Here is a 13,522-nt window from a genome sequence, read left to right on the forward strand (position 1 = left end):
TGGTGTCCTTCCCCACCAACGGCTGCTGCTGACCAGGGCCCCAAGTTCCCGGGGCCTGGCTTTGTCCCAAACAAGCCAGCAAGAGTCCCCCATGTTCCAGAAGGAAATTGAGGCAGTCAGGGACACAGCTAGGGTTAATGCAGAGGATGGAGCTGAAGGGTATGCACGGCGGTGTCTGGCTGGGAGGTGGGAAGCTGAGGTTTGGGGCCGTCTCACCCCTGACCCACCCCTGACCGCTGCTGTTCCCCGTCGGCCGCTGCCCCCGTCAGGGGGTTATAGGGCGAGGCCGCCATGGGGCTGCTGGCGTCACAGGGCACAGAATCACTTTCCCACAGCCCTTCCTCCCCTGGTTCCTTGACTAGGTCCTAATCTGGTCACCCTTCACCCACCTAGCCCCGTCCCATGGGGGGGATTTATTCCTGGCTGCCTTGTATCTACCCCAGGACAATAAATCAGGGCAGAGCAAAACCGCAACCAGTCCACGCACAGAGCACATAAAAGGAGAAGGGGAAGCCACAAGGCTTCAGCAGAGCACCCAGGCCAAGCACCATGGCCAGACGCAGAATGCCTCGCTGGGGACTCCTGCTGGTGCTCTGGGGCTCCTGCACCTTCGGGCTCCCTGCAGACACCGGAGCCTTCAGACGGTAACTGGGGGGGGGTGGGGGGGGGGTGGGGACAGGAGTTCCCACCTTCCTAACTCCCTGGCTTCCAGATAGGGGGTGTCATCCATCCTCACCATCAGCAGGGCAGGGAGATGCGGTCCCGTGGAGAGAGATGACTCGCCCAAGGTCACACGGCCAGTGGTGGCACATTTCTCAGACTGAAGAGCCAGGTCATTTGATCTCTGCCCAAAGCTTTTGTTCCTTGCACGGATCACCAGGGGTGCTGTGGGGACCCGGATGATTAAGACCTTTCTCTTGTTCTCAAGCCTCTCACAGCCTAATTATTAAGAAGGGGGTGGCCTGGGCAAGCCTATCAAGGAGAAACCGTATAGTGGTTGAAGACGAGCCTTCTAGAGCTAAATTGTCTTGGCTTAAATCCTGCCTCACCAGCACCCCTCACTAGCTCTGGAAGCATGAGCAGGTTACTTAACCTCTGGAGGTCTCAGTTTACCATTTTGAAAACAGAGATAGTGACAGCGCCTACTTCGCAGATTGGCTTTGAAGATTTAATGAGGTAACGGATGTAGAGCCTTCAGCGTGATGCCGACAACGCTGCAAAAACCCAGCTGCCATCGTCCTATAGGGTGGATTGTCACCAATGTTAAAAGAAGAGGCTTAAGGCAGCCAGGAGGAGGGAGGCGTAACTTAACACCCAAATCCAGGGCCAGGCCCTATGGGAACTGGGCTCATTACGTTCATTAAGGCTGGGGTGTGGGGAGGATGACAAGGGACCTCAAGAGGAGAAGGTCTCAGTGTGGGGAGACTGGTGGAACCTGAAGACCTCAAGGCAAGAGGGCAAGGATCTTTTTTAAAGATTTCATTTTTGAGTCCTCTCTATACCCCATGTGGGTCTCGGACTCACAATTCCAAGATCAAGAGTCACATGTTTTAGTGACTGAGCCAGCTGGGTGCCCCTAAGAGGGCAGGCTTTAACAGCCATAGGCGTTTCACAGGCTTAGCACCTAGGATTGCACAGGATCTTTGCACATGACCCAAACTGTCCTCCCGACAACCCAGCAGTCCCACTTTAAGTGAGGACACAGAGGCTCCGGGAGGTAGGTCCCCTATGAGACGCTGAGCCTCAGCACACATTGGGCCTTTTGTTTCCAAATCTTCTTGCCCTGCTCTGAGGCTCCCAGAGGGGTCACTGCTAGGGTAGGGGTGTGGGGTGAGAGCCTGTGCCTGAGCGCAGCCCCCACCCCCAGGGTAAAGACAGAGCAAGGTAAAAACATTCTCCCTTGTTCTCTTTAAAAAGAGAAGAAGGGGTTGGGGGCCAGGGGAGCAGAAAGAGGCTTTTGAAACACAGAAGGTCGCCACCTGCTATGTGGGCAGGGTCCTGCAAGCTCCGAACACGGGATCCCATTCTCCAGACGCTTTCCTAGCCTCTCGTACACACACTTTCCGTTTACTGAGCAGTGGGCTGCTCATCTGATCTGCAGTGAGGCAGGACTACGGTGTCATTCCTTTTTTTAAAAGACTTTATTTATTCATGAAAGAGGCAGAGACACAGGCAGAGGGAGAAGCAGGCTCCCTGCGGGGAGCCCAATCCGGGGGACCCCGGGGTCATGCCCTGAGCTGAAGGCAGATGCTCAACCACTGAGCCCCCCAGGTGCCCATGTTTCATCCCTTTTTATAGAGGAGTTAATGGGGGGGGGGCTCGCGAAAGGCCCAGAGGGGTAGGTAAGCTGACCAGAATCACACAGTAATAAGGGGTCTTAGCGTGCGCTCACAACTACTGTCCTCACCACCAGACACCACCACCGCCATGAACCATAAACGTTAGGCTGTGCAGCGCTGGCTGTGAGTGCCCCAGGAAAAATGAAGCAGGAGCCCAAGCAAAGGTGGGGTGTGGAGGGGAAGGGACTTTTGAAAGGAGAATGGGAAAAGTAAAGGTCCAGAGCGGAGGCTGTTCAGGGTAGATGGTAGAGAATGCACCCTCCTTGGGATCAGGCCTTCTCTGTTCCTCCATGTTTCCCATCTGTAAAATGGGAAGAATCACCCACCCTGTGGGATGGCTGAGAACAAGATCATAACTGTGGAACTGCTTTGTGAACAGTAAATGGTGACATGACTGTGACAAGTCATTTCCATTGAGATGTGGTGGCGCTGGCTGGCAGGAAAGCTGCATTTTGGCCCGTGGGCATCATGGGGTCCGGGAGTGCCGGGTGTGAGCGGGAAAGGACAGTAGAGGTGGACCCGCATCTGGAACGGAAGACTGGTTCTCCATCAACCGGGCCGCAATCCTGGGGCCTCCTGGCCGACAGCTAGGGACACCTCCCTCCAGGCTTCCACAAAGAGCCTTCACAGGGGAGCCCTGGGGATGCTCTCTGGGAAACAGAACCAGACACGCTGCTTCGAATCCCTGCTCCACCATTTCCGAGTCACCTCATCCCCATGAGCCTCCAATTCCTCACCATACAGTGAGGACAAGGATGGCCTCACGAGGGCTGCGTCAGGGCGTGCATAGTGCTTGGCACTCGCCAGGTGGCCGCTCTCGGTGTGTTTTACCCACCCCCCCCCCACCACCCCCCCCCACCCCCCCCCCCCACCCCCCCCCCCCCGGCGTCTTCGATTCTGCCTCCCAAAGGTGAGCGGCAGGAGTCAGGGGAAGAAGCATAAAGCCTGGGACTCCAGCTCCAGCTCAAGGACATCTTTCCAAGGGCGGGGGGCACAGGGACTCTGGAGACGCTGGCTGCTTCCCTCCCTTGCACCATCCCCCCACCCCTCCACCCCCTCCACTCACCACCCCACCCCTGGACAAGCAGATCTGGTCCAGCCCCCCCCCCCTGGCCAGGGTCTACCTTGAACCCAGCGCAGAAGCCCCTGCAGGCTGCAGTGGGTGCCTGCTGCCACCTACAGGCCTCCCACACCCACAGCACTGCCTCCCCGGCCCCCCTGGGGGGGAGCCCGCCAGCCGTCCTCTCCCAGGGGAGGTCACTGCAGTTTTCTCCCCTTCCCCCTCAGGCTCCTCGCCTGCTGGTGCTCCCCGAAGCAGAAGCAGCGGGAATCTCTCTCCCGTCTCTAGTACCTGGTGCAGGGCAGGCCTGGAGTGGGCGGCCAACCTGTAACTATGGAACGAGGGAATGAGAGCGCAGATGGCTGTGCAGACGGTGATCCCAATTACACAGTGTTGAGGATTATTTACTCAAGGGGACTTGCAAATTCTCTCTGAGAGGCCCAAAAGCACAAGGAGCAATTCGCAGGTGTCTGGGCTAGGGCAGAGAGAGTCGCACTGGAAGCTTCGGGGCCTCCACCATTATTGTGGGGGAGTACAGAGCTCTTCTGGGTTTTCCTCCTTCACCCTGGGCCAGGATCTTCCTCAAGAAAATGCCCTCCATCCGGGAAAGCCTGAAGGAGCGAGGCGTGGATGTGGCCAGGCTTGGGGCTGAGTGGAACCAGTTCACCAAGAGACTCTCCTCTGGCAACAGCACCTCCCCCGTGGTCCTCACCAACTACCTGGACGTGAGTGCCGGGCTGGGGCCTTGCTCCTCCATCTCCTTTCTCTCTCGGGCCCAAGGCTTGCTTTGCTCTCTCCGTGCTGCCTCTGACGGGGTTGCTGAGCTATCTGGCAGCCCATAAAATGCCCATTTCAGAGCTAGGAAGGCTGAGGCATGGAGGGCAGCCTGGAGCCCAGAGGCAGTTAGGCTGGGAGCCCCGGAATCTAGGCTCTGGGCCTCGAGTGCAGGTGACCTGGCGGGCAGGACCGGAACGTGACCGCAGGGGCTGGCTTCCGTGACCGGGCTGCGCTCCGCACGGCATGACAGCCGACGGCGTCAGCAGCCCCTCGAGAGGTGGGGCGCCTCCTGCCTCATCTTCAGCAGGTGTACTTTGCCCTCCTGTCTCACCTCCTGAGAAGTCGTAAGACGGTGCCAAGCCTCCCACCCAGGCCCTGCCGGAACCTGGAGACCCAGAGAAGGCGGCGTGGTCCTCGCATCTCACCCCGAGTGCCAGGGGGGCATCAGGCCAAACCCCAAGGCCCAAGGCGCCCGAGCTCTTCCAGCTGCCTCTTCCGCTCCCTCGTTCACAGACCCAATACTACGGCGAGATCGGCATCGGCAGCCCACCCCAGACCTTCAAAGTCATCTTCGACACGGGCTCGGCCAACCTCTGGGTGCCCTCCACCAAGTGCAGCCCTCTCTACACAGCGTGTGGTGAGCCCCCTCCGCCACCTTCCCTGCACGGCCAGCGGTCCCTGTCCCCAAGCCCCCTCGGCGCCGAGCCAGTCCTGCCTCACTCCCGCTGCCCCCGCTACCCCCGCCCCCGAGAGGACAGGCGGAAATGTCCCCCATCCTCCTTGTACGACCACCAAGGTAAAATGGCAAAAGCATTGGGAGTCCCCAGCTCACCCACAAGGCCTTCGCTCCCCTTTCCCGAGATTGGGAGAGGACTGAATTCTCAGACTCACCACAGGCACTGGGCGTCTTCTACCCCTTTCCTTAGTCAGTGACCCCTTGGTGAGTGCTTGCTGGGACCAGAATCTTTTCCTCATCCCTGCATTCGAAACTTCTGTGAAATGCTCCATTCGAGACAATTCTCACAGATATGGGCGCATGACAGGGGCCCAAGGAACAGTCCTTGGTCGATGAAACACATTTTCATTCAAGCCTCCAGGCTCGGGGCCTCCCCACCCCTGCACCTAAGTCCTCCACCACACGGGCCATACACCCAACGCACCTGCCTGCAAGGCCCCCTGCCCAGGGCTCCCTTGGACATACCTGAACCTATGTCCCTCTGCCAGAGATTCACTGCCTCTATGACTCCTCGGAATCCTCCAGCTACATGGAGAACGGGACGACTTTCACCATCCGCTACGGATCTGGGAAGGTCAAAGGCTTCCTGAGCCAGGACTTGGTGACTGTAAGTGGGACTGCCCCTAGCTCATCTGACCCCTGCCCTTCTCGTTCCCAGACCTCTCCTGCCACTCCAGGGCCCATACTTGGGTAGGGTACAGTTCAGCACACCTTGGAGCCTGGGGATTTGGGGAGCACCCCCCCTTGCTGCCTGCCAGGGGCTGGTGACTCAAAACGGCAGCGCCCAGGACAGAGCAAGCCCAAGCTCCTGGCTGGGCACTGGGTGATTGATGGGGGCCTTTACCTCTAACTCCCGTGAGCACTTATCCTAAGCCCTACAGCCTTCAATCAGCTGACCTCCTGAGGTCACCTGGCTCTGGCTGGGCTTTTAACCAGACCCTGGACTGAAATATCAGGGTCAGGTCAGTGTCAGCGGTCTTAGGGTCAGGCATAGGTTTTAAGGTCACAGCTGAGATTAGAGTATGGGATTAAGGCCAGGGCTTGGTTTTCTTTTCCTTTTGGTTTGCATCTGACCCTCTCTGTTCTGGGGTTCCTCCGGCTCCTGCTCTGTCAGAGTTATGGGAGGGGTACGCGTAGAATGTGGAACAAATCAGTAGGAGCCCTCACCCTCCCCTCGTCTGTGAAACAGGGGACAAAGCCTGGCTTTTTGAAGAAATCCTTACCCGTGGTGGGAGTAGGGAACTTAGGCCCAGTGCGGCCAGTGTGGAAGCTGGGGCCCTGGGGAGGGGGTGTGAGAGCTCCCGGCACCTCTTCTGTTACTGCCTGGCAGTAGTGCCTCCTCAGCCTCTGCCCCTCCCAGTCCCGGGGTAACCTCGGTTCTCTCTGGACCCCCACAGCTTGCGCGAGTATTAGAGGAGAGGATATGTGCGGGTGGGGGGATTGAGGAAAGGCTCTCATCCCAAATTCCTCCACCCCAGGGCGTGTGGGCCCTAGACTAGACCCTGGCCTGGGGCGGGGCAGGAGGCTTGGTCTCCTCTGGTCCTTCCTCCCACAGGTGGGCGGAATCACAGTGACACAGACGTTTGGAGAGGTCACAGAGCTGCCCCTGATACCCTTCATGCTGGCCAAGTTTGATGGGGTTCTGGGCATGGGCTTCCCTGCACAGGCTGTTGGTGGGGTCACCCCCGTCTTTGACCACATCCTCTCCCAAGGGGTGCTAAAGGAGGATGTTTTCTCAGTCTACTACAGCAGGTGAGCCTGGGGCTCCAGGGGCTGAGTCGGGGGTGTGGGGTGTGGGGTGGGGGGAGGGTAGGAGGCAGGAGAGCTGGGAGAGCAGGAAGAGAGCTGGGGCTGGAATTTTTACGTGTTCATGATTAGGTGGTATTCAATCCATATGCAGAGCTCCACTCCCAATATGGAAGCCACCACTTAAATTAAGTAAAATTTTTTAAGAATTCAATATCTTTTTTACACTATCCATATTTCAATTGCTCAGCAGCCACAGCGGTAGCACAGATCTAGAGCAGTACTAATACAACTTTCTACAATGATGGAAGTGTTCCAGAGCAAGAGGAAAATGCAGGGTCGGGCTGACGGAAAGTCAAGCATTACTACGAGTAGCCCATGACCCCTCTCACACAGAAAGCGGACTTCATTCATTCATTCATTCGCTCACTCATTGATTCAACAAATATTGGATGCTTATGTGCCAAGCACTGTGGGAGGTTCTGGGGTGCAGCCACAAACAGGTGTACAAGACACAGTCCCTGCCCTCACAGAGCCCACAGTCTGGAAGGAAGACAAGAAACATCACAACATGATGGGCGACAATGGGGAGCATGAGGCTGAAACCCGTAGGTGCCTTTCACCTCTGGACTGAGCTTACATGCACAGTTCAGCTAGCCTTGGGGAAGCCACTGTCCACTGTTGAGCAGGGCTGTAACCCACACCAAGCTGTTGGGTTTGGAAAGATAATAAGAGCTGGACACAAGGCATCATAAGAGTAGGAACACAAGGCTAGTGGAAGGGAGGGTCAGGGTCCAGGGAAATCACACAGGTAAAATGGAGACGAGCAAAAGGGAGAAAAGAAAATGCGAGGTATTGAGAAAAGACCACCAATGGGCCCGGCAGCCAGGAGGAGTCTCAGGAAGGGCTGTTTTGGAGATGGAGCATGGCCAGATGGCCAGCAGTTGAGAGGAAGACGGAGAGATTCGGTAGGGAAGGGGACATCAGAAGAGGGTGCTGGCGGAGATGCAGGGAGAAGTAGAGAGAAGGGTGGGTGGGTATTTGGAAATGCTGGGGGAGGCTGGAGCGCGCTTGCAGGTAGAGGGAGAAGCCAGTGGAAAGCAAGAGACAAACTGTGGGAAGAAGGAGATCACTGAGGGCACAGGAGCCTGGAGGCCATGGGAAGGAGGAGAATCCAGCAGGCAGAAAGAATGGCCTTGTTGAGAAGAGGCCTTGCCTTTACCTTGACCCTGAGACAAGAAGGAGGGACCATGAGAGGGATCTTGAAATGTCAGGAGAGTCGCAGAGGGGGCTGGTGATAGCACACTGCACCTGGGTATGGAATTTGTAAAAGGGCAGTCGAGCGCACTCGCTGGCATAACATGCGTACACCCACACTGTCAAGCACACGTATGCTGGAAAACCGTCCCACACATGCACACTGGAAAGCAGCCCACACTCACACACCGGGGGCAGGTCCTGAGCTGTGGAAGGCATCGTGCAGCAGGGAGGAGAGGAAGGCAAGGGGGTCAGCTGTGGACCGGGCACCAGGAGCCTGGCTCCACTAACCCCACCCACCACTTGAGCGGCTTCAGGCAAGTGCCTTCACCTAAAGGGTAAAAAAAGTGCATCATACCCACCACCAGCACCTCCAGCGAGAGGCCTATGAGGCTCAGCTGAAACACAGGCCTCCTTTCTGCTGTGTTTCTTTCTCTGCAGAAATTCCAAGTAAGGAGCTGAGAATTGGCCTTGACCCTCCTGAACACCTGGTCCAGATTCTATACGCCACCAACCCCAACCCGCCTTGGCAGGCCCAGCCTCTGCTGGATGCTAAAGTTGTCCATTCCTCCCTCTAGTTCGCCTCCCACCCCTTACCCACCCCCACTCCACCCAAGCACCTGCTCAACCTGCAGCTCCCCACACCCAAGTGAGGGCGGGGCCAACTCTCATCTTGCTTTCTGCTTGTGCCGGTTCCTTCTCTGTGGGGATGCTTTATTGGGTGCAGCTGAACTATCCTGGAACCTCCTCTGCTCTGTCTTGGGGAGGGGCAAGAAAGGTGGACAAGTGGTGTTCTCGCAGCTTCCCAGTCTTGCCATCCTTCCCGTCTCCCCTGTACCCTGGCGCAGCTTCCTCTGTTGCTAGGTCTCGAAGTTAGAGGTTATGGGTCTTCAGGAGCTCTGATCTTTCCTTTAGGAATTCTCACTTGCTCGGAGGAGAGGTCGTCTTGGGAGGCAGCGACCCCCAGTATTACCAAGGGAATTTCCACTACGTGAGCGTCAGCAAGACTGGTTCCTGGCAGATCAAAATGAAAGGGTCAGGAGCCTTGGACCCTTCGTGCCCTCTGCAAATGCTGCTGCTGCTAGGGTGTGGGGCTGGGAAGGAGCAGTGCTACTATCTTGTCCTCTCTCCTCAGTCACTTCTCCAGGCGCTGCCAACACTGGCTCCCTGAGTGCTCTGTCCAGGGCTGGGAAACGCGGAGCTACGAGGAGCAGAGGGGAGGGGGAGGGGGGCCACTGAGAGGAGGTGGGGGGTCACCTGAGGGAAGGGCCAGCACCCTTCCTTCTCCCACACACGCCTTGCATCCTCTAGCACATCTCGGGACCACCAGCAGGGCCTCACCATACCGGCTGGCGTCACATCAGCCTGCTGACTGATCCTCTGACTGGCCTCCCCCAGGGTGTCTGTGAGGTCGGCCACCTTGGTCTGTGAGGAGGGCTGCATGGTAGTGGTCGATACCGGTGCATCGTACATCTCGGGCCCCACCAGCTCCCTGAGGCTGCTCATGGACACCCTGGGGGCCCAGGAGCTGAGCACAAATGAGGTCAGAAGCTGGGGAAGCACCACCTGGCCCAGGACCCAGAATTACCCCAGGAAGCATCAGGTCCCAAACAGGGCCATTCTGGGCCTTCCCCTCCTCTCCTCGCTCTTCCCACGTGTGGCTTGGTCCCCCAGGGAGGGGGTGGGCCGTGCACCCAGCCCTACCGGGTTGTGTCTGCTGGTAGACTTCCCACACTCAACGGGGCTCCCTTTGCCTTCCCCTCAGTACGTTGTGAACTGTAACCAGGTGCCTACACTCCCCGACATCTCCTTCCACCTCGGAGGGAGAGCCTACACACTTACCAGCGTGGACTATGTGTTACAGGTGAGGCTCTGAGCCGTCCCTCCACGACAGGGTAGGAGCGTGGGAGGGTGGGCAGGGACCCTTTAAAAAGGACAAGGCCGGGATCCCTGGGTGGCGCAGCGGTTTGGCGTCTGCCTTTGGCCCAGGGCGCGATCCTGGAGACCCGGGATCGAATCCCACGTCGGGCTCCCGGTGCATGGAGCCTGCTTCTCCCTCTGCCTGTGTCTCTGCCTCTCTCTCTCTCTCTGTCTGTGACTATCATAAAATTAAAAAAAAAAAGAAAAAGGACAAGGCCTTATGCATGGATCACCTGCCACATCAGTGGTTCTCTAACTTTAGCTATATGTTAGGGTCACCTGGGTGCTTTAAAAATCCCAGCAATAAGGGGTGCCTGGGTGGCACAGCCTGTTAACTTCTGACTTGGTTTTGGCTCTGGTCATGAGATTGAGCCCCACGTTGGGCTCCACGCTGAGCGCAGAATCTACTTGAGATTCTCTCCCCCCTCTTCTTCTGCTCCTCCGGCTCGTGCTCTCTCCCTCTCTCTAAAATAATAAACAAGGAAATAAATCTTTTTTAAAAAACCCAGTAACAAGCCACATCCCATACTTATTAAGTCAGAACCTCTGGGGGTGGCACCTGGCCATCGGTGTTTTTCAAAACTCCTCAGGTGATTCCAACGTGCAGCAATGTTTGGAAATCACTGCGCATCCCCTTGTCTGCATCTTCCGGGCAAATGCCCCAGTAAGGCTCTGCTCCTTACTCGACAGACTTAGCGTAGCTCAATACCTTTCCTCGGCTCAGAAGGTCTGCCAGACTGTAAGCTCGGGAAGGCGGCACTTGGCCTGATGCATCGTTGGCCCAGTGTCTAGCTCAGTACTGGCATCCGGGAGGGCGCATGATGGCTTGAGAGGGCCAGGGCGGAGGAAGTGGATGGGGGAGGAAGGAGGGATGTTGCTGAGGACAGCTGCGGGGGTCAAAAGGCAAGGAGAAAGCCCATGGGCCAGGCAGTGGGGAAATTCTCTTGCTTCCCACCAGGATCCCTATGGTAATGAAGACCTGTGCACCCTGGCCCTCCACGGTCTGGATGTCCCACCGCCCACTGGGCCTGTCTGGGTCCTGGGCGCCAGCTTCATCCGCAAGTTCTACACGGAGTTTGATCGGCATAACAATCGCATTGGCTTTGCCTTGGCCCGCTGAGGCCCTCTGCTGCCCAGGTGGGCCTTGCCTTCAGCCCTCTGCTGCCCAGGTGGGCCTTGCCTTCAGCCCTCTGCTGCCCAGGTGGGCCTTGCCTTCAGCCCTCTGTTAGAGCTAGAGCAGCCCCTGGGACACTGCCCTGCCTGTGCCCTCACGCAGGGGCATGGGGTGTGGAGCTCCTCCCAGGCGCTCGCCTTGCCTCCAGCGCCAGCTCTTCCCTGCTTTGAGAACAAACAGAATAAAGACTTCATGTTCGAAACCCGTTGCACCTGGGTTCACTGGGGTCTGAAGCAAGAGGTGCAGCCATGTATCATATGCAGATAAGACTGTGACACAGAATGACAAACTACACACTCACCTGCACACACAGGTTCCTACATACACGGATGATGCCATTGATCCCCGCTCAGCTGGAGTTAGTTGTTTACACACACAGCCAGATCCACGCTCCCTCCAGTCCCTGCAGGACCGGGGCTAATGCTGTGATAGTGTGCTGTGGGTCAGAAAGATGCTCCTAGCTGGCAGAAGCCTGCCTCAAGCTCAGGTCCCATTCTGCCTCTCGTGCACTGCAAACCCTCTCACCCCCTGGTCCACGTCACCATTTACACATGCAGCCCAAGACATCATCACCTGAACATGTAGCACGTCAGAGATATGACTGATACTCCCTTTTTGCATGTGGGAAAACTAAGGCTCAGGGAATGGAAGGCATTTGACCAAGACGACTCGTTAAAATGTGAAAAGTTGAGATTAGAACTCAGCCCAGATGACTCAGATGCTAGGGGCTTTCCACCTTACCTGGTGCAGGCACACTTTCACAGGTACAGAGCTGCACACACCTCGCAAGGGGACACGCACACAAGCGCACAGCCATGCACACTGCTGCCCCCCTCCAACAGACCTGGGGCGCTCACATGGGACAGGTTGAAGTCTTCTCCCACTCTTGCTCCACCTACTATGGCATGGAGTGTATACGTTGGGGAATGAGACGCAGCACCGCCCTCAAGCCATAGACGCTGTCCCTCTTCACAGTAGTGGTTCACCCCTACTTTTTGACCAAAAAGAGGTGAAGCACTGAGTGGCCCGACCAGGCCTCCCGGTAAACCTCATACCTCTAGAATTGCGACCTCTTGGGATTGTGCGGGACCCTGGGGCTCCCCAGGGCAGATTCCTGAAGGCAGGCGCTGTCTGCAGGGTCCCCGGTGCAGAGCCAAGAGCATGAGCCTTGTGTTCAGGACCATGGAGCCCAGCCTCAGATCACCTGCCCTTATTCTGTAAGTTCTCTTGTCAGCCTGGCTTCATTTCCTCACTGCAGAAAAGACAGGGTTGGGGTCAGTGAGTGTCCCTTCCAGCTTGACATCCTGGGGCTGCATGATCTGAAATAGGCAGGTTTCTCCATCATCTCCCTGAGCTGTCCAATGTGATAGCCACATAGAGCTTCTAACAGTAGAATCAAGTGTCACAGTAGCCACACTTCCAGGGCTGGACAGTCACATGTAGCTGGAGGCCACTGCCCTGGACGGCTCGGATGTAGAACGTCTCCACTATCGCGGAAGTGCCGCTGGGCAAAGCTGGATCCTGGACAGCAATAGTGATAGCGGCCTTGTGCTTAGAGGTTCCGGAAGAGGCAAAGGATAACTTGCAGGAACAGGAAAAGGCCCCTTCTCCGCAGGCACTGTTCTGGATGGGGCAGCGAGAGCTCTCCCACCGGCCTGAAGGCAAGAGAGCTCAGTTCCCCTTGGCACATCCACCGTGCGCAGGCATCACCCGGTGTCGCCTCCCCATGAGGATACGTGTGGGCGGGGGAGGAAGGACAGAGCCCCCCTGGAGGGAAGAGCCTTCGAGATGCAGCAGGGGACTCCCGCAGGAGCCCAGGGACGGGCGCAGAGACCAGGGGCACAGGTGGCGAGCCCAAGCCGACCTCTCGACGGCAGGCGGACCTCCGACCTCCGGGCTGGAGCAGGGGCGCAGGAAGAGGCCTCCCCCGGCCCTGCCCCGAGCTGCCCGGGGAGAGCGGCCCCTCTGCGGCGAGAGGAAGGAAGACCAGCCGCCTCGCAGTCTCAGAGGCCGGGGAGCAAGCCCCGGGCTGCGGGGGCCGGGAGGGCGGGGAGGGTGGGGGGGGGGCTGGGGGGACCGGGGAGCGGGGCGATCTCAGGCCCCGCCCTGGGGCGTCACCCCGCGCTCCAGGTAGGGCGGGGAGGGCGGGGGGCGGGGCGAGCTCAGGCCCCGCCCCTCGCGTCACGGCCTCCCAGGGGCGTCACCCCCGCCCCGCGCTCCAGGTAGGGCGGGGCGAGCTCAGGCCCCGCCCCCCCGCGTCACGGCCTCCCCGGGGCGTCACCCCGCCCCGCGCTCCAGGTAGGGCGGGAGGGAGGGGCGGGCGAGCTCAGGCCCCGCCCTCGCGTCACGGCCTCCCAGGGGCGTCACCCCCGCCCCGCGCTCCAGGTAGGGCGGGCGAGCTCAGGCCCCGCCCCCCCGCGTCACGGCCTCCCCGGGGCGTCACCCCCGCCCCGCGCTCCAGGTAGGGCGGTGAGGGAGGGGCGGGGCGAGCTCAGGCCCCGCCCCTCGCGTCA

General features: G+C 58.4%; 1 protein-coding gene and 2 long non-coding RNA genes across 6 annotated transcripts; 1 reads left to right on the plus strand and 2 right to left on the minus strand.

The window, feature by feature from the left end:
- The first annotated feature begins 542 nt into the window (after window positions 1–542).
- Window positions 543–10,972, plus strand: REN (renin). 4 transcript variants are annotated; one of them, XM_055334207.1, is made up of 9 exons: window positions 543–644; window positions 3,974–4,124; window positions 4,690–4,813; window positions 5,401–5,519; window positions 6,468–6,664; window positions 8,831–8,950; window positions 9,314–9,518; window positions 9,681–9,779; window positions 10,794–10,972. In XM_055334207.1, exons 1-9 carry the CDS (start codon window positions 550–552, stop codon window positions 10,953–10,955), a joined length of 1,272 nt encoding a protein of 423 aa, XP_055190182.1. In that variant the 5' UTR covers window positions 543–549; the 3' UTR covers window positions 10,956–10,972. The 4 variants fall into 4 exon arrangements, with proteins under 4 accessions (XP_055190182.1, XP_055190183.1, XP_055190184.1 ...); XM_055334208.1 differs by having other exon boundaries at window positions 9,314–9,458; XM_055334209.1 differs by lacking the exon at window positions 10,794–10,972 and adding an exon at window positions 10,426–10,503 and having other exon boundaries at window positions 9,314–9,458.
- LOC129515342 (uncharacterized) lies at window positions 2,157–8,514 on the minus strand. Its single transcript, XR_008665570.1, has 4 exons — window positions 7,881–8,514; window positions 5,378–5,478; window positions 5,068–5,153; window positions 2,157–2,989 (listed from the first exon to the last, which is right to left on the minus strand). It is a non-coding gene; the product is annotated as an uncharacterized LOC129515342 (long non-coding RNA).
- LOC129515343 (uncharacterized) lies at window positions 9,014–10,524 on the minus strand. Its single transcript, XR_008665571.1, has 4 exons — window positions 10,395–10,524; window positions 10,115–10,300; window positions 9,758–10,013; window positions 9,014–9,116 (listed from the first exon to the last, which is right to left on the minus strand). It is a non-coding gene; the product is annotated as an uncharacterized LOC129515343 (long non-coding RNA).
- Window positions 10,973–13,522: the final 2,550 nt, after the last annotated feature.

This window comes from Nyctereutes procyonoides, unplaced genomic scaffold (assembly GCF_905146905.1).
Source record: "Nyctereutes procyonoides isolate TBG_1078 unplaced genomic scaffold, NYPRO_anot_genome, whole genome shotgun sequence".
Taxonomy (NCBI): domain Eukaryota; kingdom Metazoa; phylum Chordata; class Mammalia; order Carnivora; family Canidae; genus Nyctereutes; species Nyctereutes procyonoides.

Excerpts from the sequence above, each read along its gene's own strand:
- REN (XM_055334206.1), top strand. The coding sequence starts at position 550 with ATGGCCAGACGCAGAATGCCTCGCTGGGGACTCCTGCTGGTGCTCTGG. Across the intron at positions 8,951-9,313 it reads TGGCAGATCAAAATGAAAGG|GGTGTCTGTGAGGTCGGCCA; the intron begins GTCAGGAGCCTT and ends GGCCTCCCCCAG. Across the intron at positions 9,780-10,793 it reads GCGTGGACTATGTGTTACAG|GATCCCTATGGTAATGAAGA; the intron begins GTGAGGCTCTGA and ends GCTTCCCACCAG.